The 23,571-nt window shown below is 40.7% G+C and overlaps 1 protein-coding gene across 9 annotated transcripts in view; it reads left to right on the forward strand.

Annotated features, from left to right (window-relative positions):
- The window catches only part of TLE4 (TLE family member 4, transcriptional corepressor), a 153,255-nt gene that overhangs the window by 1,741 nt on the left and 127,943 nt on the right, over positions 1-23,571 (forward strand). For all 9 annotated transcript variants that reach the window (XM_082620073.1, XM_082620074.1, XM_082620080.1 and 6 more), the window contains exons 2-4: positions 36-133; positions 1,236-1,299; positions 2,500-2,544. In XM_082620073.1, the coding sequence (XP_082476199.1) occupies positions 36-133; positions 1,236-1,299; positions 2,500-2,544 (207 nt within the window). The remainder of the gene's footprint in view (positions 1-35; positions 134-1,235; positions 1,300-2,499; positions 2,545-23,571) is intronic.

Here is a 23,571-nt window from a genome sequence, read left to right on the forward strand (position 1 = left end):
GTGGGCTAATCAAATATTTTATTGTTGTTCTTTAGGCACCGCATCAGCCTGCTCAACCCTTTAAATTTACAATTTCCGAGTCCTGTGATCGGATTAAGGAAGAGTTTCAGTTTTTACAGGCTCAATACCACAGGTAACGATATTGACTTTAGCTGATCCTCCTATTTGCTTAGCTCTTGTCTTCCCCCCACATATACACACTGCCCCCCTCCTTTTTTTTTTTTTTTTTTTTTTTTTTGGCCACCACAAAGGTATTATCGTTTTTTCCTTGTGGGCAGAAAGGGCAAGTCAAGGCCTCTTTTCCTCGGGCAGGTGTAAAGAAAAGCGTTTCCTCCTTTTCCTGTAAATTAAAAAAAAAAAAAAAGGCCGAGCAATCGAAACTGGGGAGACTTGGAAAACGCTGAGGCCAAACTTTCGATATTGATTTATTGGGGCCAGGAGAATGGAAGGTTGGGAAGGTTCTGGGGCCTTTTGACTTCCTTGGTTCTTTATTAATTACAGCGGGCTTGATTCCTTGTTACTTCTTTCTGCCTTTCCGCTGAAATACCAAGAGCCCAGAGCCGTGGGAAGTCGCCAAGTAGGCGATTTCATTGCTTTTGTGCTGAAAAGATGTTTTCGTCTTAAGAGACAATCATTAGACCTTAGAGTGCCTTTGAAATATTTTTCTTTCGCTGGATTTTCAATGACGTGTAATTCTTACTTCGTAAATGCTGGAACCAAAACAAGGCACTGAACCCCATTCACGCCTTGCCCCTGGATGGTGGTATTCAACTTGTCTCTGTGTTTTGGAGGGAAAAAAATAAGACATCGTTCACAAGACATGCTTGATGTATATTTTTATTAATCTCTTCGTGGAACATTAAAGAAAAAAACTCCCTTGTGACAGTTTGGGGGACTTATTAGTGTTTGGAGATGTAGGCATCATTGATGTTTATTTCCTCGTTCTTAAGTGAATTTAGTGAATATTCATTTCTGGATGAGATTATGGAGTTAAATTGGCTAGAGGGTTTTTTCTTAAAACAAACAAAAACCCCACATTTGATCCTTGTTGAAAGGGCAAGCCCAGGCTGGTTCCACTCACCCTTTTCTCTCCTGCCTGTTTTTCAGTAATGAGGGTGGTATTTAAGATAGTTGATTTGGCATTTTGTAGGTGATGATTTAGAGGAGGGAGTGCGTATTTGAAAGATGTAAGTCAAGATCTGCGTTGTACTTAGATTTCCTTATTTCTTGAACAGCCTGAAGCTGGAATGTGAGAAACTTGCCAGTGAGAAGACAGAGATGCAGCGGCATTATGTGATGGTAAGAAAACTGTATCACAGATTCAAAGTGCCTATTAGTTTGGGCTACCAAAAGCAAGAATACGTTCAGATCGCTGCAGGCTGCAGGATAGAGCACAGTCACAGTGCTAGTGCAGTTAAAGTTGTGGGAGTGTGACCATTAGCAACCTGTAATTCCAGGATGTTATAACTTGCCTCTGACAACCAGCTTTGATTTGCATTTTCAAAAACTTGAGCTGCATGGGGTATAATTTTCTGTGCTTTGTTTTTACAGATAGAAAAAACAACCACCTGATTGACATTTTGTTTAGTCACAGGCAAAATGTTTTTGTGCCAGTAGTTTTCTTTGTTGTTTTATTGCTCTTGCTCCAAACAGTTTTAACCAGATAATTTTTCAGTAAACTGTTAAAATTTGAATGTATTTTATTTCTTTTAAAGAATGATGGGCAAGAAAAGACACCAGACATCTTTTCAAATTTTCCCTCCCTCCTCCTCCTCCTGCCGCTCTGTATGTTCCTAGTGTGTGTATTTGTGTGTTTTCAATTTCTATAGTGTTACATTGGTTTGAGGAGTGTTGTAGTCTGCTGTATAACCGATTCGTTCTGCCAGAATTTCTGTAATGCTAGTTATACTCTATGTTTAAAACATGCAGATCTGCTTTTTCAGAAGTATTACCAAGTGTATTCTTATGTTTGTTCATAAAGGCTCCAGAGTCACTCATTCATTTCCTATCAAGCCTTTTTCCTTTGAATGGATGAACATGAACAGTATGCTAAAAATGAGAAACGGAACTCTGAAGTAGCATCACCGTTTTGAACAGTTCTTGTCGAAGCATCAGCATTTGTATGAGACACATTGTTTTTGTTATTTATTTGCCCGCTGTGCCTAGGAATTGGAGTCCATAGGGTACCAAATTTTCATCAGACCTTCGTGAGTCATCTGCTTGTGATGTATAAAGACCACTGGAGATGTTAAGAATGCTATGTTTGAACTTGATTTTCTTAGTTTTGTGAGTTATTGTCTTAGATTCTGTGTGTTAAAGTGGCTTCTAGTTTATTAGGCTAAAGATAGCGGTAGAGTGTTCTTCCTGATGTAGCAGCATTAATAGGATGGATATTTTGGTTTAGGTGAGGCTTTTATGTTTGCTTGGGGACTTTTTGAACAAACTAGGGAGATTGTTTGATGAAAAGCATGAGATTAATTGCTTTTCCTTCTTTGACAGTATTATGAGATGTCCTATGGGTTGAATATAGAAATGCACAAGCAGGTAAGCTATCATTTCTTTATAAGCATTTTAAATGACAGTCAGTAATACTGTGCACTTTAGAAAGGAAATTGTATGTTTTTCAGTTTTATTCTGCACATTTTTTGTGGCCACCTGTATTTTACAAGACCATGTACTGGAGAGAACGCTATTTTTTCAGGTGTGGTTCCCCATCTTTTTTGCATATTATCCTCATTTTAATCATTTAAGAATGTGATATAAAGTGTCTGAATGCACATTAAACTTTGTACACTTTCAAAAGCAGGATGCTAAAGTTTTAAAATATGTTTTTTTCTTTTGAAAGAATTTACGTATTTTGGGCATTGCAAACTTGTCTTACGAAAGCTTTTTTGGAAAATATTAGGAAGTAAAATTGTAAATTGTGTGGAGCTTTCCTTGGATTGGTGTGAAAGAATGGATAGAGGGTGAGCTGGGAGGATCAAAATGAAATCTGTGGAGCTACAAAAGAAATTGATGTAAATTCCTTGTACTGGTCCCCTGAGGCTACTTACTTGGGTTTTACCAGGAACTGTAACTGTTCCTTCCAGAATTTGTACAGAGTACATGAGGCCTGATAGGAGGATGTGATAAGGTTCAACACTGGATCTTGGGTCTTGAAATCTAGCAGTTATTTCAGCCCAAAGGAAAAAAAAGAAAGAAAGAAAGAAAAAAGATAATGATTAGTCAGAAAGCGTTGAGAGGTATGACTGAACCAGACTTTTTTTTGCAGGAGACTGACTGAATAAAATGGTTTGGTTTAAGTTTCCTAGAAAGAGAAATAGCATATATGTATAAATATTGTTTGGCAATAATAATCCCTCTAGGAGGCATTTATTTTTAGTCATCTAGTGAAAGTGCTTCAGATCTGTCTTATCAACCATTTCAGAATAGTTGTGTTTATGTGTTTACCTGCTGGGAGAAGATGAGGGAAAACTTAGTGCTCTTCATCTCTTATTTATACTCATGGTGGATGTCATTACCTTCTAAGTTTAAAAAATATGAAATGATCACATATTATTAGGCTCTTACTACTTATGGATTCCTTTTTGGATATGGTTAATTATCACATACCCGAAACATACTCAGATCTTTTGAAGATGACAATTAGACAGGAAAAGCGATCAGACAGTATTTGAAAACAAAAAGTTGGAAAAACAAAAAAAAGGAGTCGTCACACTGAGGACTTTATTTTGGATACTTTTTTTTACTTCGTGTGCTATTTGGTTATGTCAGTATTAACATTATAGTATCATTGGCCGCATGTTAAAATTCTTATTTTGGCATCCTTGCCATTTCTGTTTAGATAAGTAATGTAAATACCTCCTGCTTAAACAAAATCCATCAAGCTCATGGATGGGCTCCCCTTAGTTCTACCTTATAGGAATAAATTGCACGAGAGATATTGTTTGTTAATTATCCTCAATACATGTCATTTTAGGTCTGGATCTTGTACATGTCGTGTCTGTTTTTTTTTTTTTTTTGTCTTCATCCACCACCTAATACTAATTAGTGTCTTTTTAAAGATTGGACCAGATGATTAATGTCCCTTTATTCCTTTTCCTGCATCTTATTATTTACCATAACCACTTAGTTTCCAGATCTCTTTATACTGTTTGCAGTTCTCAGAGACACAGAGCTTGTATGTATTTCTTTTAGGGGGCAGGGGGCGGTATGTGAGATCCCTTAATTTTACACATTTTATACTTCTGTAATTCTGTCATCTTCTTGTCCAGCTGGCCTCAAATGCCATCCGTTTGAAATTGAGAATGGAGTACATTTTCCCTTTTTTTCTCTTGCTTTTAAATTCAATCATATCAAGAATCCTGAGGGCAGTTTATCACATTATGAAATACAGACAGCCCTGCAAACCACCTACTTATTATATTTTCTTTCTTTCCCCCCTTAAGCACAGAGGCATATCTGTCTTTATTTGTTTTCCTAGGCAGACAGCCTTGGTTCCTCTTGGCCTCTCTTCCAGATGCACTTGCTGGATACCCTCATAATGGAAAGCAGCAATAATGCAGGGAAGTTGCCCTGCAGCATAATTGGGCCTAGTTCTCAAGATCAGGTTAGGCTTATTCACTTATTAGATTTGTGTCTCTGAAGGGTTCAAGAGTAGGAGTCCCCGGAGTCCTTGGAAGTACCTAGTAATTGGTGGCCCTGATATTTGAAACCTTTGTGTATTTTTTGGTTAATGCTTCTGTTCTTGGCTGCTGCCTGCCACAGAGTATTTATTTTTAGAGAAATTTTTCATTGGAACAGAAAATGATGGCAGTGATGGAGTCATGACTCTGTGACTTAGCAAATTGATAAAAGGACAGAAGCACAGAGCAGTGACAAGCAGGCTGGGGGGGGGGGGTCCAGTATTATGGTCCCTCCCCTTTCTGTATGATACTCGTTGTCAGTCACCCTGTGCTGGTTCTGTTAGAGGACTATAAAGTGAAACCTATGGGGAATTTGTCATTCTGAAATGAAAGCTAATGTAATTAGTACCAATTAAAGTACATTCAGTAAATTGGATTTAATCTTAATTAAGCCTGCATAATGTTGCCAATTTTTAACAATTATGTTTGAGAACATAATTAATTTAAATTTTGGTAACTGAGTAAATAGCATTAGTCTGGTAGAATTAGTTGATTTTTTTTTTAAAGGGGAACTCAGTGACATGACATGGAATTAGAGCATAAAATATGAATATAATTTCTGGTAATCTTTAGTAGGATCGATAGAGCTGAGCAGATAAAGCTGGGAAAAAACCCAGAAAGGTTAAAGTGGAGTGTTCCAGACTATAAAGTGAATTAATGCTTTGCCACTGTCTTAAGTTCTAGCATGAAAGTGAAGATGATGGTTAGAAATGGCACGTGTTTCATTGTGATATCTTCATAATGGAATTTTTTTAAATGAAAGAACATTGGCCTTTATTCCTTAAGGATTTCCCTAAGTTGGGTTTTTTTGTTTTTTGTTTTGGATGGGACAGGTGGCCCGTGGTTTAGTTGTTACTTTTTTTTTTTTTTTTTTCCCTCTGCTGATTGTTCTTTATAAATACAGTGTGGCTTCTAAATGGGTCAGTGACCGTGGGCAGAACAGGGTGATGCATGCAGTTGATAACATTGCTAAGTGCTGCTTGTTCCCATCCTTCACTCGTAATGCTGTAATTAAAGAAGACTGCCCTGATTTAATTTGATTTAATCCGGCAGCGGCAGTTACCACTTTAAAAAGTGAATATTGGATGTAGATTAGGAACAATGGGTATGTAAATTCGACCTATAAGTGTATGTATACAATTATTATTTTTTTCAAATCAGAGCAAGAGAACTCCTGTTTCACTACACGCCATGTAAATTTTATTATGAGACTTGGGCCACAACCATTTGAGTGCTGCTAAAATATTAATTGAATAGAAATGAAAGGGCCTTGCCAACTGACAGGATATCATAATCATAGCCTCTCTGGTCGATGGTAAATGATGATAAATGACATTAGGAACCTTTTAGCAAACTGTAATAACTACAAGGAGGGAAGCAGTATGGATTTGCATTATATCTGATACCCTCTAGTACCAAGTGGATTGCCAATACTGCTTGTTTAGCATTTTCTAAGGGCAATAGGATATTGATTTCTGACTTACAAGGAACAGCTCTATTTTCACCATTGAAAAGTATTGCAGGTTGTTAAGAAGAAATTGACTTGAAGAGGCCGACTGCTGCCCATCATGGAGCAAATAAAGCAAAACTGCCGAAGCATGGTGGAGCAGTGAGAGGGGCCCTCAGCAATTTGTTGCTATTAATTTACCATGCTTGACAGCAAATCAATCGGCATCTACTTCATCTGCTGGAGAAAATGCTGTCCAGGGCAGATAAAAGGCTCGGCATGGTACAGAGAATAGACTGGATTGGCCAAAAGGAGGCTCCAGTTAATGTGTAAATAAGTGAAATCAAGGCCACAGTTGCAGAGGAAGCTGTTGTTAATTAGGTTGGTGCTCTTTCGTGAACTATTTTAGAAAGCAGCCGAGGATTTGGAGAGTAAAAAGAGATTTATTGAGGTTGAAGTAATATACGACTGGCATGGCATTCCAGCCTTGAGTGTACTTGATTCTAGGGGGCAGTAAATTTATTTGGGGACAGTGCTTGCAGTGGAAGTCAATTTGTTTAGAGTTGTGTTTAGACCAGATTTCTCATAAGAAAACTTTTTTTTGGAGCATTACTAATTTCTTACACATCTCTTGTCTTAGATTGTATATGCTTGGATATGGAGGAGGAGGTGTTTGAGAATATAGGCAAAAAGGTGACTTGTATTCTTAGGCAGCGACTATTTTTTTCAGGAATGGATGTGATTGAACTCTTCTGTGATGATGAAAGTGAATTATCGAAGGTGGAAAGTTCTAGCTGAAAGTAACTAATAAACCAGTGAAAATTTTGCTGACAGAACTTTCTTTTGCTGTATAAAATTAGGGAATAATAATCTAGAGGGGCTGAACAGTGGTGGACACTGCTGGACTGGAAATTCTCAAAGAGAGATTACAAGTGAAATCTTGATGATTGTGCAAAAAACTCCAGATACAATTAGAGCATGGGGAGGGGGTTGTGTTTTTATTTGTTTTTCATTAAGGTTTAAAGCCACCCTTTCTAATTTAAGATTACTTATCCTTCAATAGTATTCTGTAATTAGCCAAATGGAGGTTATTGGTGGTAAATTTTCCCCTGCCTCTCTGATTTGAACATTTTGGGATGAGGGCCAACTTAAGTCCTATTTTGTAAGTCTAGATATATGTAGATTTTAATTAATTTTTTTCCAAAACGGAGGTTCTAGCATTAGGACAGTTGACACCAAGGGGCAGTGGCTTGGGCGGGACCCATGGAGCTGTCATTTTACATGTCACCACAGGACCTTCAAGAGAAGCGGATCTGGAGGAGGAAGTTTAACCTGTCAGGGCATGCGCATAATTAGCATTTTCTGGATCACATGGGTTTCCCCTTTTTCTCTTCTTGCATGTTGGGTTCTTAATTTTCTTTCTGAGGTTTTATAGAATACCTGAAGATTTTTCACCTAAAGCAGTGTTTGTTGAGTGGAATTGGAATTTCCTTTCAGTGGATGTAAATGTTTATTATGTATCTGGGTTGTGCTTACCACTGATCTGGGCCCATTGCCAAAATTCTTTAATTCTCACAAAGATCCTAAGAAAGGGATTATGTCCCATCAAAGGATGATTAAACAGAATCAGATCTGCGCAAGGTGATACAGTTATTAGGTAGTGGATTCAGGACTTCAGATGAATTTGCCTGGGAGGGTGTTTGCTGGGAGATGGGTCTGCCCTGGGATGGAGATTCAGGCCCCAGCTCATTTCTGGAGTGGAGAGCCCCTGGGAGGCTGGGCTAGTGCTTGGGTTTGTCCTTGAGCCACTGAGCTTCAGGCTTATACCCAGACCCCTGCAGCTCTGCCTAGAGTCAGGGCCAGAAGGCTTGGCCTAGGACTCTCCATCCATACTGCTTTCAGTGGGTAAGAGGGCGAGGGTCGCTTTCACTTGGAGTCTCCCACAAATGGGGCGAGGAGAGCTGCTTGTTTTTCAAGATGAGTTTACTTCCTCCTTGGGTAACCTATTTCTCATTTGTTTACAAACTTGCTTTTCCATTTAACTTTTATCTTTTCCTTGTGGCTTTTAAAACTGTGCCTGAAGACAACGGGCTGTTTGTTAATCACCGTCTTGTGGGTTTTTGAAGGGGGAAGCTGGGAGGGGAAAATGTGATGTTTTGTGGCCTCTTTGTAGTTCAGAAAGAGGTTCTTAGATGCAGGAAATTGCACACAACTCAAACTTTTAAATGAAGGCAAATGTTTTGCTTATACTGTTAAAAGACTTTCTTTGCAGCATTCAAACAAAGGGATATTTCCTTTCTCACTGCCCCTTAATCCCTACTGGATATTGCTTATTTTTGTTTAGCTTATTTTATTTGCTGGGCAAAATTCTTTGTATCCTGAATAATATCATTTTGAGCCGGGTTGTCCTAGTGGACTGAAGGATAAGATGCATCTTTTTAGGTGCAGTTCCAGCCTCGGTGAAGCCGAGATGGTGCAGGCACTGGCCCATTGTTCTCACATTCTTCGTTTTGTCTTTCCTGGAATTTTACTTCTTTTTTTTTTTTCTTTTTCTTTTTGTACTATAGAATAGATAAAGTCAGTTGGGAACTAAGTGTTTCAAATGTGTATTGAGAAGTAATTTGTGTTTGTTTTTAGTGAGAACATTTTTATTTGACATGATTGGATAGACTGGCTTAACACTCCAGGACAGTAATATATTTGATGGCTGCAGAGCCGGTGAAAGGGATGTGATTTTTAGAAGGTATTTGCCCTTGATCCCTCCCCACACCTCCTCTTAAAAAACTCTAGCTCTTTAGCTGCGGTGGCGGATCCAGTGGTCCTGTGGCTAAGTTACGATCAGTTTTGTGAGCTGGGCTGTGGGAGAAAAGCTGGAGGCAGCACGTGTAGGCGTGGGCAACTGAGTATTTATACTGATAATGATGGGTTGCGAGACTTAGGACTTGACTTGTTCAGAGGAAGTTCACTGCAAACAGAGCTCACCAAATTACTCACTCTAAAGGGGATGGGCCTGAGAAGTTTTAAGTCAGAAGCGAAAATTAGAGTTGTTTTGACTCTGCCTTAGCAACAGCTGTCAGTGGTAGCTGCTTTCTATCTGTAAAGAGGGATTTAGCTGGCATTCATCAACACAAATCTGTATGCACTCTCTGTTTTCGTTGGCCTTGACCCAGCATTTATGCCAAGCTTTTGCTGTTTCTCTACCACTGGGCCCACCTTTCCTCAGAGAGCTGCCGTGTGTGACAGTACTCCGTCCAGGGGGACAAAGGGAAGGTGTGGGTTTTCATAGCTGGTTTGTCAAAGAAGCGGAAGAAAAATACCCCCAGACACCTCTGAGGTCCTCTGCCGTCTGGTGCATGGGTCACTTTGTCATCATTTTTGAGGATTTTGCCCACAAATACTTCACGGTTGTATTGTGGAGGGAGTTTCTGTGATGGATGGAGAGAGAGGCTGGCTGCTCTACTGGGCTCCACATAAAACCTGGCCAGCCCGCTGCGTCTCAGCCCCGGCAGCTTAGGCATGAGAGGCTGAGGCAAGGAAGATGGATATTGACTTTCTGATTTCCTAGCAAGCTTATTTCACTTAATTGTTATTATTCTAATTAGGATTCTGTTCTTATTTTCTACATATGTATTCTGCTTCTGAAGGTCTGTGGGTTATTTTGGTTAAAGAATTTGAACATGCAAGGAAATATAACTGGAAAGAATTGTAGAAATTATGAGCACTAGTACCCTGTAACACCCTTTCTTTACAGAGAGCTTAAGGCGCTTTATATGTTCTCCTTAATCTTTCTGATGTTCCTGTAAAGCAAGTAGCAAGCTTGGATCCATGTATTTATTTAAATAGCTTCTGTCAGTGGAGTACCCGACAGTTTGCCAAGCAGTGTCATTCCACTGCCCTCCTTGAACAGATGACACCAAGGCTTAAGGGCTTAAGGGACTAGCCCAGTGTCACGGTACAGGAGGATCAGCCTGCGGGCGGGGAGACCAGGGTTCACGCGGGTCAGCGGACACCCGAGGTGGCACAGCGAGAGATGTTGGCAGAAAAGGAAACGGTAGGTTTCTTGACTTCACTTCCAGGGCTCCCTTCACTGACCGCGCTGTTTCCAATCAGCAAATAGTGCGCCTGTTTCTGGGATGTCCTCGGCTGCATGCAACACGAGACGATGGGGACGCTACCGGCCGTCCAAGAAGTGTTAGAGTGTCACTCTAGCTAGAGACCTGATCTGTGTGTTTGTGTGCGAGCACAGAGCCTCCCTCTCCTCCCTGCTATCCTTCCAGAGTCCAGGCCACGCCGAAAGGGAGGCTTGGGATCACAAATTAAAATACAGAGCCTGGATCCACTCTGAGCAGAGCGCTTAATGAAACTGGCTGTTTTTGCATTCCTAAAGTATACTGTGCAAACACTAGATGTGAACTTGTTTCTTGCCAGTCTGCTCTCTCCCACTAGAAGGTAAGGCTCCGTGGGAACAGGGGTGTTTATTGTTCTCTGCTGTGTCCCCAGTGCTGAGAACTGCCTGTCACACAGTAGGTGGTCATGAAATATTTGGTGAGTGAGGGAATCCCTGCATTCAGATCGAGCTAGCCAAGAATATGCGCCGTTTAATATTTTTAAGGGCATATTGTGGTTGTAGGATAACAAACGCTGAGCTTCCAAGCCTCGTTAGGCCTATGGTGCCTACTTGTTAAATCTGTGGAAAAATGACAAGTGGAAAGACAAAGTAAAAGCAACTGAGCTCGGTTTGCTTTTCAGGAGTGAGTTAGGCTAGTTAGAGTAGAATATATGTGTTTTAGCATGTGGAATTTGCCTTCTTAAAGATGAAAACATGAATCTTTCCTAACTGAATTTAAAATTCAGTTTGGACATCACTCTATCACTAGTCACTGTGTATCTGAAGAATTCTTTTACTATTAATAGGCCTGTGTACATGTGGTTTGAGTGAGTGTGGGGAGATATTGATCTTAGCCATACTGTGGTGTGTTTAGCTAACTTCTTTCCAAATCAGTAAAAATGCAGGCTTCTGGTTCTTCTCAAGGGACAAGGAACTTTGAATATATCTTAGTTTTTTATTGGTGGAGATGGTACCGTGTCATTACAAGAGTAGTAATCATAACAGTAAGTGATTTTAGAGAGCTTGCTGTGCAGATAATATTTTACTTATTCTCACAATAACCTTATGAGGTTATTACCGTATATTATTATTTCCATTTTGTATATGAAGAGGCTGAGACACATAGAAATTAAATAAGTTCTTGAGATCAGCCAACCAGTAAAATAGATCCTGGGTTTGGCTCAATTTCAGATCACTGGTATGATAGATATTTCTGTCAATTCTCCAGACATTTCAAATGCTGTGTTTGGAATACTCTACTACTTCCCCCAAAGTACTTGATTGAGTCAGGAGATTCAGGTTCTAGTTCTGACCTTGCCAGTAATCAGTTGTGTGTTATTGCTGAGTACCTTAACTTCTCAGGACTGTACTTTTCTCAGCTTAAAATTGGAGTGTAAGTGAACACTGAGATCTCTTTTAGTTCCTTTGGTCTAAAATGACCATTTGGTTTTGGTTATTTTCTATGACCCAATGAACAGAAGTGAGACTTCTTTTTAGTCTCAGAAAGTCCCTTTTAACACCTGTTTTCAGAGGGTTTTTTTGTTTTTGTTTTTTTTTGTTCACGCCGCGGTTGTCGGGATCTTAGTTCCCTGACTAGGGATAGAACCTGGCCCCGGCAGTGAAAGCGCTGAGTCCTAACCACTGGACCACCAGGGAATTCCCCAAAATTATATGTATTTTATATGTATATAATATAATTCCAGTGCTGCTTTAAAGTGATTCGTTTTTATGCTTTTCATTTGGCATGTATAGTGTTAGAAAACTTAATCGTACAACTTCTGAAATAACATGAATTATAATGTGATCCAGTAATTTTCTCCCAAAGTGTTAAGGGAGGGTGTATATGTAGTAGTTTATTACCTGTCGTGTAATTAGCTCCTGGGATTAGTTACCCTTCCAGAATCCAGTGCCGATGTCAGTTTCTTTAGCTAAGGTTTACCCTGATGACACTGCAGGGATCTTAAGTCCTGGGTTTCTCACATTGTCCTTTACTTAGAGAACGTTTGGACTTTTCAACTTGGTTTATAATAAGTTAACTGTAATTAAATAAAAGAAGGGGGAAATGTATAGTCTTGACCTTTGATGAATCAAGGACATAGTAGAGATCAGTAGAGATCATAGTAGAGATCCATCGCTAAGGTATAAGCTCCAAAAGAGAAGAATGTGTTGTGTTACTCCTGTATTTCTGGCATCTGAAACAATCTTTGGAACTTAACAGAGGAAACACTGGAGCAACTGAAGGGATGGTTTAATTTTTCATAGCACTGCATTTCCTGTAGTAGAGTGTCAACCACCAGTGTATAAGCTTTGTTTCTGAGCTCTTAGGCAGGACTCTTAGGAACAGTAACCATGGCCTCGATAGGCAGTCTGAGGTTAGGAGTTCTCATTGCAGTTCTGCCACAGGCCCTTGAGCTGGCAGTTGGGCAGTTTTAAAATTTAGGATGGGATTCATCTCCAGATGAATGGAGGTCCAGATGGGGGGTCCTTGGCTGGGTTTTAAAGTATCCACAAAGTCCTTGAACTTAATATGCAAAATTATATGCCTTCTTCTGTGGGAGAAGCGTTCATAAGCACTCATTGATCCAGTGAGGAAACCTGGACCCAAATGGAGGAGTTTGGGAACTATTTCTCTAGAGCAGTGGTGTCAAACAGGGCAGTTCCTTTCTCCCAAGGACATTTGACAGTATCTGCAGATATCTCTGGTTGTCACAACTCAGAGGTGCTACTGGCATCTAATGGGTAGAGGCCAAGCATCAGCCTTGCCTGGCTTCTCTAGTTAATTACATAATTTTGAGAGAACCTGTCAAACCGTACTTGTATTTTCATGTTTTCTTATGCTGTTCTCATGATGATTAGCAAAGTAGGGTTGTTGGTGGTGGGTTCTTATTTCAGGTTCAGAATGAGGGTGTTACATGGTCTTCTGTAATCATCTTTTTCATTGGAAATTTCTTGTTTTAAGTGAGGCCCATTTGTCTTGGCTACCCATTGAGGGTCCCAGAATTAGTCTTAATTCTTTTTTTTTTTAAGTTTTTTTGATGTGGACCATTTTTTAAGTTTTTCTGGAATTTGTTACAATACTGCTTCTGTTCTATGTCTTGGTTTTTTGGCGGTGAGGCATGTGGGATCTTAGCTCCCTGACCAGGGATTGAACCTGCATCCCCTGCATTGGAAGGGCGAAGTCTTAACCACTGGACTGCCAGGGAAGTCCCAGTCTTACTTCTTAGTTCCTTTCTAGATAACAGTTTTTCAAAAGTGTTGTCCTTCATTAGCCTTCCTTTGTCCATGCTGAACAGTCCCAGCATTTCAGCCATTCTCTGAGATACCTGTTGGGTTATTACCAAGATAGGATAGACTGGGCCACCTGAGAATTCAGCATAACACCTTGGCCTGATCTACCCCAGCTGAAAAATGAGGGCAGATCTTGCTACCAAATCGTCCTTCTGCTCTTTCACTTAGCTTCTTGATTAGGTCAAAATGCATTGTGCTTGTGTTTGTCTAGTCCTGACCACATTGTGATAAACAAAATGGAGTCTTGAGTTTTCTAAGTAGCCTGGGAGTCTACTCACATGGGTTTACTATATTTTTGAATATTTGGGCACTGTTCAATGAACATGTTTTATTTGGGCTTAATTTTTCCCTTTGCATATTCCATTGTGTGGTGCTATGAATGTGGGTGACTGTTCTAAAGGCTTTTGATTTTGGGGAGGATGTAGTTCTGTTTGGGAGTTTGGCTTATTACCTCTAAGTATGTCTACCTTGGTTAACCTCAAAAAATATTATAGTTCACCTAAAGTGGCCAATAAAAAACATGGTGGCATTTCCACAGTTACTTGCTTAAGCAATTTTTGGCCAAGTTGGGGAAGACAGAGTGCCTGTTTGGGCTTTTTAATGGAAAAATTGTGTCCTGCACTATTCCAGAATGTCCTTAAACTTTCTCCTTTATGTAGGTTCCAGGAATGTGGAGATGACAGCTCTACTTCCTTGTAAGCCTTCAAAATTTTTTTAAAGAATTGTTTACATTTTTGAGGTTTCAGATTTGGGAGACTGGGTCAGACATAGTACATTTATGTACAACAACCTTTTTAAACAGCAGCTCACTTGCAAATGCTTGATATGGCTGACCTTAGGAAGGAGACCCATTGTTAGGACATACTTTAATGAGATCTAAGCATAGCCAATAGGATTTTCTTAAAATCTAAGCAAGAATTTAGGATATTTTGCATCAGTTTAGGATGTATATAGAAAAAAATTTGGTAAGATCTTTGTTGGATTTGTATTGTGAGATGGTATTCATGCCAACTTCCCAAGATTTATAAATTCCACTTTTTCTTTGATATTTGATTTTACAGTTTGGTTGCATGCATTTGTCATTTTTGTTTGTTTGTTTGAAGCTCGTGCAAAAAATAAACTTTCTAAATTGAAATTTTTAGCTTCTCAAATTGAAATATTTAGAACTAGACCTACAGAGATTAAGATTATAACCTAAAGACTTAAACCTGAAAAAGAACTGAATCCTCATGAGGTTGTTTATTCTTCCTTCACTGGGAGAGTTGCATGGTTAGGAGTTGGTAGTGTTGGATACCTCAGATGGAAGGCAAAGGCTATGGTGGCTTATAATCGTTCATTCAGCAAATGCTAATTGACCTCAGACTTTGTGCAGGGTGCTTTGAGGGTTAGGGAGTTAGGGGAGGTAGAACTCTTGCCTCCATGGATTCTAATCTTTTAATGGCATTTGGACCAATATGAACAGTACATGGCAGTGTGTGGTGATGGCACACTAGTGACATAGGCAGAAGAGGAGGAAGTGTTTCTGGCTTGGAAGTGATTAAGAATCCTGTTACAGAGGAAGTAGGGACATTTTAGTGAGACCTCAGAGGAGGTCGCTTTGGCAGGAAGAAAGGAAAGGGGAGGATTCCAAGTGGAAGGCACAGAGACAGGAAAGTGTTGTCCATGTTCAGGTGGTGGTTACCATTTCCAGCTTGGTTGGCTGATAGAGGAGAGAATGGTTGAGGTGGTGGGTTTGGAAAGCATTATGGAAGGCCTTAAATGCTGGTTCTGTTACATGGGCTATTGAGGGAAAGCACAGGGAAGACAGTAGGGCAGGGACTGTGTCGGTTTTGCTTATTTGCTCTATTCTCAGCAAGTAGCATGGGGCCTGGCAGCAAATGTTCAGTAAATGGTGGTTGAAATGATTTGAGTGGAGAGGCACATGAAGGAGAGAGGCTGGGTTGAAGAGGTGACATGTACTGGAAAGGAGGAACCCAAGTGACCCCCGCAGTTCATTGAATGAGGGGTGTGGAAATGAACAGAGAAAGGCCTAAAACATTGACCTCTGCAGACTCTCAGAATCAAGGTACCATTAATAGAAAAAGAGACCTTGGAGGGGAAACTTGGTCTTGATTATGCTAGGGGATGAGGTGCCTAGGGAGGAGGAAGAGTGATACAAGGAAGAAGAGGGAAGGACAGGGAGTTTGTTGCTTCTCCCTTGCCTTCATGTCAGCACCTTCCCTTCATCTCCTGCCAAATCTGTTTTCTTACCAAGAACTTCAGGTATTCTTTTTCAGCAAGATTTGTATTTGTGCCTTAATTCTATACCCAGACCACAGTGGACTTTGCCAGGCAGCCCTTTGTGGTCAGTGGTTTTAGGAACTTACCATTTTAAGGAAGGTGTTTGACCTTTGTGTCAGTGTATGAGAGAGATTTTCTTCATCATTTTGCTTGATTACTGCCATTACCTTTATATAGATATAATAGTGGGAGTTTGCAAATTATCTGATTTTGGCTTTTTTCCTTTTAACGTTTTTTTTGACATTAAAAATAGGTACAGAATCCTTTAAATTATTCATCAGCTATGGAAATTCTGCTCCAGTCATTCTTTTCTTCTGTTGCTTTTTATTTTCTATCATTTGGCCAACAACTGTGAATAGGTCAGTGAGTCTTTATCCTTTTTGTGTTGAGAAATTTTATGTAAACACGAGGCTGAGTCTGTAATTGTCTTGAGAAACTACTGTATTTCAATAATTACTCCCATTGTCCATTATCTATGAGCTATATACCAAAATTACAACAGATGCTTTAGTCAATGTGAATTACATGTGTGTGGTTAATTTTCTTTTTTTCCTAATGTGAGGCATATTCTGTATTTTAAACTTTTTCCTCCTTTAAGACACTTGTCTTAAGCTGCTGTAGTTTAGTGAGAACAACAGTGATAGTAAGGAAAGTTAAGTAAACATGAAATTAAAAAGGCCATAGAGTACATTTTGGTAAACCAAAATACTGCTTGGTGGCATAAAGCCACAGATCCATTCCAGAAAAAAAAAAAAAAAAAAAACCATGCGGAAATGTGGTTTTGCTGTCTGTCATGCAGTCTGTCTCAACTGTCAGAAACATACGTTGCTTTATAGGGTGTTTTTTTTCAAGTCTGACCACAGCTTTTAATTTCCTTCACTCCACCCATACCTCGCACCTCACCCCCATGTATCTAGTGCTGATTTATGGGCATTTTAAATGTAATGACATCAACACCAAAAGGGTCAGCAGTTGTGGCAGAAGTTTGTTTTTGTTTTTGTTTTTGTTTTTTGCGGTACTCGGGCCTCTCACTGTTGTGGCCTCTCCCGTTGTGGAGCACAGGCTCTGGACGCACAGGCTCAGCGGCCATGGCTCACGGGCGCAGCCGCTCCGCGGCATGTGGGATCTTCCCGGACCGGGGCACGAACCCGTCTCCCGTGCATCGGCAGGCGGACTCTCAACCACTGCGCCACCAGGGAAGCCCGTGGCAGAAGTTTTTTGTCTTAGGTATGCCAAGTATCACTTCTGTACTTTTGGACGCTTTTACCAGAACACAGCAATTGTCCTTGTTTTTGGACTCTTTGATCTAAGTTAAATTGAGATCTTTAAAAGGTGGTTTTGGAATGCTTTTTTTTTCTTTATTTTTCTTTCTTCTTTTTTTTTCCTAAAAAAATAGTATATTCACATTAAAGAGATTTTAGAAATAAAGAAAGAAAAAGAGTCACCCACAATCCTGCCACTGTGACCTAGGCAGAAGCTGAAAGCTGAGTCTTCACTGTGTCTCCACCAATGGTGTTGTGGCTGATGGAGAATTATGCCCGCTGCCACCCTCAGCATCGAAAAAAACTGGTCAAGGTTCAAGGGGTAATACGTAAAATAAACATAAGTATGTTTTGGTTTCATTTAAAGGTTTAAAAGTATAAAAAAGTATATACCAAAATGAAACCTTAGATCTTTAAAATTAGCTTGATTTATTGGTAACTTTACAGTTTCTTCCACTTTTTTTTATGGGCAGCACAATCCTAAATATTTTTTAGATCTACTCCTATTTCAGCCACTAACTTCCTGTGATCTTGGTAAATCATCTAACTTTTCTGAGTCTCAGTTCCTCATCTATATCCGTAAAACAAGGGAATAGGACTGGATCAGTATGTTTTATAAGGTGCTGGGTCCCGGGCTCCCCAGCCTGGGGCCTGGGCATCAGTATTTTTCTAAAAGTTCCAGGGGTGATTCTGATATGCAGCTGGGTTGAGAACCAGTGAACCAGAGCAGTGCTTCTCAGACTTTGATGTGCCTACAAATCACTGGGGGTCATGATAAAATTGTACCTGATTGTTACTGCAAGTCTGTACCTGATTGTTACTGCAAGTCTGGAGTGGTACCTGATATTGTCCATTTCTGATGCCCCGTTGATGCCCATGCTTCTGGTCCACTGACCACGTTTTTAGTAGCAAGGAGCCAGAGACTTGCCAAAATCTCCAAAATTTCTTCCAAATCTGTTATTTTTTATTTCCATGGTGTAGTTTTTGTAGTACCTGGGAGTCTGTGTGCTGTTTGAATGAGACTCTCCACTTAGGGTGTCAAGATTGATAGGTAGTGTGGTATCTCTGCGTAACCTCTCTTTGCTTAAGTTCCAGACAAGCATCTTTGGAACAGTTCAGCACATGGAAGTAATTTTAATGGTATCTTGCTTAGGTAGCTTGGCTGAGCTCCAACTGATGTTTGGGCGTTGTTTCATTACTACAGAGATGAGGGGCACTTTTCATTTCTCCCCCTCTCTGCTCACTGAGACCCCAGTCTGATAGGTACTTATACTTTCAAATTCTGGCTCCTTTCTTCTCATCCTTTATGGCTGCCCTGCTCATATTGTCCTCTAATTCCTGAGCAATATTTTGGGTAAATGGGCAAACAGAATCATGAAGTAGTATATTTTGTTGTAATTTGGTTTCTCATGTTGGCACATTCTTTGCAGAAAAAGAAACAAGTTAAAGCAAGGAGAACTCCAATTTTGGAGTGTATTTTGTTGTGAAAGATGTGAAAACATTCTTAAGCTGTAACATTTGTCATGCTTTAACCCTGTCATTTAGAAATAAGAATACGGTATATAATTGTGGTATTTTTGTTTGTTGTTGCACAGCATCAGACTAGGAGGCAGCATGATCTTGTGGGAAGACCCTGTGGCTGGGATGTCTGCAGAACTGATTTCTTAGACCATCACCTACCCCTTACATAGTTAAATGTTACTGTGGATACTTGTGTCTCTACACAAATCAGGCAGGGGATCAGGGAATGCTCCACTTATTGGAGCTGTGTTGGAGAGTTCTCTTGCGTTGAAGGAAAATATCTATCACCTTAACTACCAGGCAATGAGAAGTTATAGTTTGTATCATAGGAATGTTGCTCTGGAGCAGTGCTACTCAGTGTGGTCCATGGACTGGGGCAGGTCCGTGCACTATTTGCTAATGGTGGGCGTTATGGTAGGGAGCTTGTACCAGACTATAAATCAATGCACTACCCCCTTCATCAGGAATGTCTTTATTGTTGAAAAAACAAAACCGAGGAACAACAACCAAAACCTATCTAGCTGAAGTAAACAGTAGTTGACTTAATTCTGGCATGAGCCCATTATCTTGCTGATGGATAACAGTTTGGGGACTGACTACTTTCAGTAGCACTGCTTTAGAATGTTTAATCAAAAGGTTTATCAGGGGGGCTTCCCTGGTGGCGTAGTGGTTGAGAGTCCGTGTGCTGATGCAGGGGACGCAGGTTCGTGCCCTGGTCCGGGAGGTTCCCACATGCCGTGGAGCGGCTGGGCCCGTGAGCCATGGCCGCTGGGCCTGCGTGTCTGGAGCCTGTGCTCCGCAATGGGAGGGGCCACGGCGGTGGGAGGCCTGCGTACCAAAAAAAAAAAAAAAAAAAAAAGGTTTATCAGGGCTGTTTTATAGATTAGGAATAGACAAATCGAAGTTCATAAAATGAAGGAAAGTATAACCCCCAAAATAAAAAAGTAAAAGCAAGTTAGGTGAAAGGTAAAATCAAGTTCGACGTGTGTAAAATATTAAGTCAAGGAGTTTGACACAGTCACAAGGAGGAAGCTGAGAGGCACCGCCTTCTGTGTTTTGGTTAATGCAAAACTCTGAGTACTTCTGACTTCTTAATTTAATAACTTGCTTTAGAGAGAAGTTTTGTTTTTCATTTTCACCATCTTCCTAATAGAAAGAATGTGTTTTCTGTAAGTCTCACTTAACTGTTACCTGTGGCCTTAAATTGCAAGAAGCTTTGAAGTTGAGCCTGACTTCCCCTCTCCCTCTCCTCCTCTGCCCCCAGCCTCCTATTCTTTACTCTTTACTACTGTATATAAAATTTACTGCATCCAGGGCAAGTATCTGTTTACCAAGAAAAGAGGAAGAGAGATCCTTTGCCAGTAGCGAAACATAAATACTGAGAATGTCTTTTCTGGGTCACAGTGCACGAAACTGGAGAAACAGCAAGGTTTCTGGGGCCAGGCCTTTGACCTCATTCCTCTTTTGCATCAGTTGGGAGGCACTGTCCTTTATTATTACTGTGCTGGTGAGCCTGTCCTCCCACCCCCCTTTAGATCTGCAGCCCTTCCCCCGTGTAGTATAAATTAGTGAGGGATGTCTTCTTAATTGAGAGAAAGGAAGAGCCCTAAGCTTCAATCAATACCTAACAATACAGCTACTCAATTTGTAGCACTATCTAATCTCAGTGTGTCTTAAACCAAACTGTACTACTTACCTTAAGGGATTATATTAATAAGTCTACTCTCATAAATATTTCTGCCAGTGAGATGTGGGGCAGCATTGTTCTTCCCATTTCATGGTTGTAGAAATGGAGTCCCAAATCACTTAGGGTTTGCTTTAAAGTCATGGTTCTGCTGGATTAGTAATTAGAGTTAACCTGGGATTTGGCACTGCACAGTTTATCATTCACAATATCTGGTGTGCTTTGCAGAATGTTCTGCCACTTAAGTCTGGATTCTTTCCTTGTCTTTCCATAACTGTCCCCCCAAGTAAACCTTGATATCAGCCTTGTGACTTCCCTATCTTAATGAATGGTAGTGCCATATCCAAGCTTTACATGTTGGATGGAATCATGGATTCCTTACTTCCTTTCATTGTCCAAATCTATTGACATCACAGCATGCTGCTGATTCTCCCTGTGCAGCCTGTCTCCTTTCCTTGCCCTCCCCATCACTTCCCATCAGACCCTTGTTGTCATGCTGGGATGGCTGTGCTGGCCTCCTGGCTGATTGCCGTGTCTGCAGCCTTTGCCTTCTCTGCTCCCTTATCTGGGCTTATGGGAGCTCTGGGTACACTTCTGTATCTGTCTGTATTGGGTCATTCTTCAAGGGCCCTTCTCCACTCCAGGAAATCTAGCCAGTACTTCCAACAAGGCTCTCTCCTCTTCTTCTTTTCCCCTTTACCTGGGTGATCTTGACCACTCTGCTAAGTAGATGAATCCCCATTTTTTTCTGCAGCCTGGATCTTTCCTCTGAGACCATTGCATGTAACCAGGTCCTCCTTTCCCTTGAATGTCTCACAAGTACTTAAACTCAACATGTCCCCAGATGATATCCTTCCCCACAAGTCTGCTTGTGGTCCAGAGATCTTTATCTCAGGAAATGCCAGCAGCATCCACCCGATTTCTCAAGCCAGAAACCCAGAGGGAGGTTATGATTGCCTTTCCCTCTCGCTTATTAGCCACACCCAGTCAGTCTTCTGGTCTCTTGGAATCTATTCTCAGTTGCTCCTCCAGCTTTCTGATCATGGTGAATGGCTTAACCAGTTTACTCTTCTGTGGCTTTAATATGGGGACAGAAGTCATCCTCTTAAAATTGTTCTACACTTAAGTGAAATATCTGGCCCAGAGGTAACCATCCATGAACATTAGGATGCGGAGGATGATACTGATGACGGTCACGAGTAGTACCTTTAGCCACCACATGGTGAGACATGGTGATGACTCTTACCATGAGTAATCTGGTTGTCTCCTAACTGGCCTAACCTGGGTGGAGATAATCCCAGTACGTTGGGTTCTTCTGGATCTGCTTATTCAGCCTCATCTTGTCCCCTTTCACTTGTCCCATTTGTAGAATCTGAATGTCCCACGCTGTTGTAGCAGGCTGATCCTCTTTTGGAAAGTTCTTGTCCTTTCCCCTGCCGCTCTCTCCTTTGTCTAGCATACTCACTTCACCCTCAGTTACTCAGCGAAACAGTGTCTCCTGTTAAGCATTTAAAAATATCTTGCATTTTGTTTTTTTCCGTGTCTGTCTCATTTGTTAGATTATGGGCTCTATAAACCCTGTCTTGTTCCCCTACTCTTTTCTCAGAGGGTAACATAGTGCCTGGCAGTATAGAGACAAGTATTGAAAAACTGTGGAATTAATATGGCTAACATGATGTTGCTCTCTCCCCAGAGCCTCTGTAATGACTTCAGCAAGAAGGGGTTTCTTCCGCTCTCCCCCTTGCATTGCTCGGGCTCCTCTGTGTACCACCTAGGTACCATGTGCTGTCCGTTATCGTGTTTATTTCCATTTAGTCTTCCGCTATACTAGATTATAAAAACTTCAAAGGGTCCAGATTAATTTGGCATTTACCTCTGATTCTACCATAGCTCCTAGCTTAGAGTCAGAGTGAGTGAATGAGCTGATATCTGAAAATGTCTTGTTGAATTTCCTACGTTTGTGGTGCTATGGGGATTCATATTGTTCCTATTCTGAAATTATCTTTCATCCTCCGTCTTTCCTCTTGCGGTATGTTTTGTGGTTATAAATCTCTCCTGCCCTTCCACAGCCACTCATATACAATCAGTGGCAAGAAGGGGGTGGAGAGCAGAAATGCCCTGGAGTGTCTTGACCTCCTGTCTGGTATTTATCATAGCTTTCCTAGGAATTGTCCTTGATAGGTCCTTGCTGCCTTCCAAATAAAGTTCAAGCTCTCTAGTGTGTCATTACAAGACCTTCCACAGTATGACCCCTGTGAACCCTTTCTGTCCTTATTTTCCACTCTGTTTTTTCATTGCATGCATCCTGTGCTCCAGCTTAATGGCTTTCAATCCTGCCTGTACATTAGAATCACCTGGGGAGCTTTAAAATAAAATGCTGACGCGTGGGTTCTACCCTTGGAGAGTATGAGTTCATTGGCTTGGGGTGAGGCCTGGGCGTTGGTGTTTGGGAAGGATCCACTACTAATGTTAGTGTAAAGCCAGGGCTGGAAACCATTGACCAGCCCAGTGTTTCCCATGAAATATAATCTCCTCTAAGAGCTTTGAGAAGAAGGGGTTCCATAGTCAGAGAAGTTTGATTAGTACTGCATTTTTATGTACACTTTTTCAAAGATTTATTACATTGTCAATTGAGAGGCTGTGGGATGTCAGCAGGAAAAGAATCGTGTCTAACTTTGTTTAAGCTCTGCGAGGTCATCTGACCAAGGAGCTCTTTATGTATATAATACTTGTTAATGACATCTGCAGAACTTGGTATAGAACCTGCTTTGGGTGATGCTGCTTCCAGCCACATTTCAGCTTTTAAGTCGCTTCTTTATTTGTCTTTCCTTGGTCATCTCATCCAAACCGGATCTCCTCCCTGCCCCAGGCTTTTCTCTTCAACCCTCCATTTTATCTTTTTCATAACACCTTTCAGCATCTGAAATTCCTCTTCATATATGTGTATGTTTGTTTCTGTCTCCTTGCCCCTACAGTGTGAACTCCATGACAGCAGGGACTTATTCGTCTTGTTCACTCCTTTGTCTCCAGTCCCTGTGTCAGCACCTAAAGTAGGCCTGACAGATAGTAGGTGCCTGATAAATATTTGTTGACTGGACAGAAAGGCAGTATTACGTTCGTGGTTTTGGCTTTTCCTAAGGTTCACATGTTGAAAATTTTTTAACTGCACAATAAAAAGCAGCTTGATACACATTTTAAAAGTAACTAGGAATACAGGAGCACAAATAGATGACAATAGTGTTGTACACCTTTAAATTTCTCAACTGCCTAATAAAGTATTAAAGAAGAAAACAAGC

Source organism: Mesoplodon mirus (genome assembly GCF_964341445.2).
Source record: "Mesoplodon mirus genome assembly, chromosome: 1".
NCBI classification, from domain to species: domain Eukaryota; kingdom Metazoa; phylum Chordata; class Mammalia; order Artiodactyla; family Ziphiidae; genus Mesoplodon; species Mesoplodon mirus.